The following is a 3,515-nucleotide window of genomic DNA, read 5'->3' on the forward strand; positions in this document are numbered from 1 at the left end:
AGCCGGCGGCCATCGGCGCGCAAGCCGCTGCCGCCGCGCGGGCCTCGCTCGACGCCGCGGCCGCCCGCACCTCCGCCGCCGCCGCCTCCTCCTCCCCGCGGCTCGTGCGGCAATCGAGCGGCAGCAGCGGAGCGGCACCCCCTCCCAAGCGAAGCAAGGGGGGCGCCGCCGGAGCGCCATCCTCGTCCAGCGCCGCTGTCCCCTCGAGGGCGGCGGCCACGGCCCCGTCTGCCTCTGAGCAGCAGGTCGTGGCCAGCGCCGTGCCGCAATCGGCCGGGCCGAACGATGTGGAGGTGACGCGGCTGATGGTCGCCGTGCTCCGCAACGCCAGCGCACCGCTGTCGCTCTCGCAGGCGGGCTCCCCCCCCCCCCCCCTTCCCGCCCTCTCGCTCTTTCCAGATCGTTTCCTGTGCGCAGGTCGCTCTTTCTGCCAAGGCACGCCACACCGCCACGGCGCCGTGGAACCTTGCGCGTTGGGTGATGGCCGTGCAGCGCTGTGCCGCGGCGGCGCCGAGCTACTTCACGCCGCACGGTGGTTCGATGGTCTCTCTTGGCGTCGGCGCGCCGCCAGCGGGCTCCTCTGCGCCGCCGGTTGCGAGCACCACTCCCGCCGAACCGGCCGCCACGCCCGCGCCCACCATTCAAGGGGCGGTGGCGAGCGGTGGTCCGGGGATGGCAACGGCCCGGTCCGGCGACGCGGACGCGCGGACGAAGGCGCTCGAGGCGGACCTCTTCGGCGACATTGACGATTTGTGAGAACGCAGGTGCTCGCGGCACCGGCACCGGTAGGCGTACTACTACTACGTACTAGGGCGTGAGCTGAGAGCTGTGACGTGGAACCCGCCTTGTGGCTCGACTTCTCCCGCGCGGTGGTTGTAATTCACGTCGCAGTGGGCCCCCCGCCCGTTTACAGTGTGTAAAAAAAATCGCTTGTATTTGAACCTTGATCACCCCGTGTCGAGGGTGACGCGGGCGAGACCACAAAAGGGCCCCGCGGCCAGCGGGCGCGCCGGGGCGCGCGGCGGAAGGCGACCTCCACCCGGCTCGGCGGACTGGACTCTCGCCTCTCGGGGGCGCACACCCACACGCGCCACACACCCACCTCACACGTGTGTCGTGTGTAGCGCCCTGCAGCGAGGTGTGTGGCGCAACGAGGTGCCTGAGCGCTGAGGGACAGCGGGGAGCACACTGGCCCATTAAAAATGTGGTACAAAATACTCCGCAACGTCTACCCACCTCACGTATCCTTTCGGATTTGGTTCTGCTCGCTGGGACCGTCGCTCTCGTGCTCGACGATTACGCAGGGCAAGTCCTTCTCGGCAGACGACCCGCGCATGAAGGAGAGCACGCAGATGTACACGAAGGAGAAGACGTGGTTCGCTGGCAGCCGTGCCCACATCGGGCATAAGCCGTACACCACCACATCGCCCAGCACCTATTGGCCAAGGCGTGAAGGCTGAAGCCGGCTGGGTGAGGGAGGGCAGCGGCGACGCCCCCCATCCCACAGGGCCCCGCACCCAGATCTTCCAGAAGGCGATCCAGTCGGTGAGGAGGCCGTCCTCGCTGCGGGTGTCAAAGTTGTTGGCGGCGTACTTCGAGAGCGCAACCTTGCCGATTGCAGCGGGCGACTCGCCATCAAAGAGGCTGGGGTGGCCGCACAGAGCCTCCTTGAGCGTGTAGTACATCGGAAAGAACCTGCGCCGTGTGCGCTGTGGATCATCCCAGGTGTGCAGCCCGAGGGAAGGCGGGCTCGGAAGTGCACCAGATCGGATGAATCAGCACATCAAACGCAATCTGCTTGAGCACGTCACGCTGGCCGGCGTAATCGGTGAGCTTGACGCTCAGCGGCTGGTTGACAAAGCGCGCCGCGCCCGCGAACCACCGCGAGAAGAGGGTCACGTACAGGTAATACTGAAAGCAGCCCTGGTACGCAAAGCCAAAGACGGTGAAGAGTCCGTTTCGTCGCCAGTCGATCTCGGCCCACGACTTGCCCTCGAGGCTTTTCTGGGTGAGGAGGTCGGCGGCCTGAGTCTTGACGGTAGCGACACCGACCCCGAACTTTATCGGGTTGCTCTCACACCATTCTAGCAGCGTTGACTTGCCTTTGGATGTGGCAGGAGAGCACAGCGGGCGAGCCTGACCCGCTCGCTGACCCGCTCGCGAGACGGACGCTCGCTGACCCGCTTGCGAGGGATACACACCTCGTTGGGCAATCACCGCACGCGCAGGACAGCGGCTAGCCAACGTTTTGAGGCGCACTGTCGTGAACATGGTCAGATAGATGTTGGCCCAACGCTGGCCCCCCGGGGGGGCTGGACAGGCTGGACGGGCGGGGGGGTTGGCGCGGCAAGGATTTTTCTTTTTGTCGTTTATAGAAAGTTTGACCCTCACGCGAACCAAGCACAAGGCAAAATTTGCTATATACCTGAAGGGAGTGACGTCTCGCGGGTGGAACTGGTATCTGGTTCGTCCCTTGAACTTGTCCAGAGAACGCAAACCGGCCCTCCACAGCCGACTCCCTTGGCGCCGGGCTGGTACTCCACACAAGACACATGCAACATACGGCGGCCACGGCCCCGGCGCGTCCGCTGCGCGCTAGTGTCCTACTAGTACTGTGTATCTCGAACCTGATCCTGAGTCATGCGGCACGAGGCTGGGATGGCCCTTGAGAAGATGGACGCAGCCGCCTTGCCTCGAGTTTGCTCAGCGCGCCATCTCCTCGGCCGCGGGGGTCGGGCCGCCCTGCGCGACGGGGATGCCAATCACCACGGGGTGCTCCTTGATACCTGCTCACAGCAGCACGTGTGTGTGAGAGGCGCCCTACACGCCTCCGCCGCACCGGGACCGGGGGGGAGTGAGGGGGTTGGGGGTGAAGGGGGAGGGGGAAGGGGGGGGGGGGGGAGGGGGGGTGCTGCTCGGCGCCGTTTGCGTCCGTTTTGATCTCGTGGTTGATCTGGGCGCCCATGCAGCCGGCGACAGAGAGGGTGACGAGGTCAGCAATGAGGTCGACGATGTTCGCCGCCTCGCGTGCCTGCGAGCAAAAAAGGGAGGGGGGAGGGGGGGTGTTGCTCCTCACGAGCGTCGCCTCCTATGTGTGGCGGGACTGCATCTTGCTTGCGGGACTACAGCTTCCGTCATCGGGCCCTCGTTGGCTGCGAGGGAAGGGAGCCCGCGCACCTCCTCCACAAAGATGGCGATGATGTCGAGGATGCACGAGGCGAGCTGCGGAGGGCGGGAGAGGAGGCGGGAGGCTCGGTGAGAGAGATCGAGAGAGGGCGGGAGAGGGCGAGACACAGCCGAGCGCCGTTCGCTCGGCCTGTGCGGCGGTAATTCAATCCCCCCCCGCTGCGGGATCCGGGGCTAGTCCCCCCCCCCCCCCCACGAGCGCGTTCCCCGCGCCGCGGGGCTTATGTCGGTTTTGGTGTGGCCGAGCACTTTTGCACACACCCTGCCGGGCCGTTTTTGAAAAGCCCAAGAATCTGGGAATCCCCCCGGGGTCGGCCCGGAACCCCCTT

The 3,515-nt window shown here is 66.2% G+C and overlaps 3 protein-coding genes across 3 annotated transcripts in view; 1 reads left to right on the top strand and 2 right to left on the bottom strand.

Moving 5' to 3' along the window:
* The window catches only part of EMIHUDRAFT_247104 (hypothetical protein), a gene marked incomplete at both ends in the record, with an annotated part of 2,183 nt that extends 1,427 nt beyond the window's left edge, over positions 1-756 (top strand). The window contains 2 exons of the mRNA XM_005765595.1: positions 246-308; positions 418-756. Coding sequence (XP_005765652.1) covers positions 246-308; positions 418-756 — 402 coding nt within the window. The remainder of the gene's footprint in view (positions 1-245; positions 309-417) is intronic.
* A 347-nt stretch (positions 757-1,103) lies between these two features.
* On the bottom strand, positions 1,104-2,271 carry EMIHUDRAFT_459595 (hypothetical protein; the record flags this gene model as incomplete). The annotated part of the gene is made up of 5 exons (XM_005765596.1): positions 1,104-1,128; positions 1,242-1,435; positions 1,518-1,695; positions 1,763-2,102; positions 2,202-2,271. 5 exons carry the CDS (start codon positions 2,269-2,271, stop codon positions 1,104-1,106), a joined length of 807 nt encoding a protein of 268 aa, XP_005765653.1.
* Positions 2,272-2,366: 95 nt separating this feature from the next.
* EMIHUDRAFT_445900 (hypothetical protein) overlaps positions 2,367-3,515 on the bottom strand; it is a 2,292-nt gene continuing 1,143 nt past the window's right edge. Inside the window, exons 3-5 of the mRNA XM_005765597.1 lie at positions 3,178-3,339; positions 2,923-3,031; positions 2,367-2,786 (exon numbers count right to left, since the gene is read on the bottom strand). Of these exons, the coding sequence (XP_005765654.1) occupies positions 2,704-2,786; positions 2,923-3,031; positions 3,178-3,339 (354 nt within the window). The 3' untranslated portion in view covers positions 2,367-2,703. The remainder of the gene's footprint in view (positions 2,787-2,922; positions 3,032-3,177; positions 3,340-3,515) is intronic.

Source organism: Emiliania huxleyi, assembly GCF_000372725.1.
Source record: "Emiliania huxleyi CCMP1516 unplaced genomic scaffold EMIHUscaffold_549, whole genome shotgun sequence".
NCBI lineage: Eukaryota > Haptophyta > Isochrysidales > Noelaerhabdaceae > Emiliania > Emiliania huxleyi.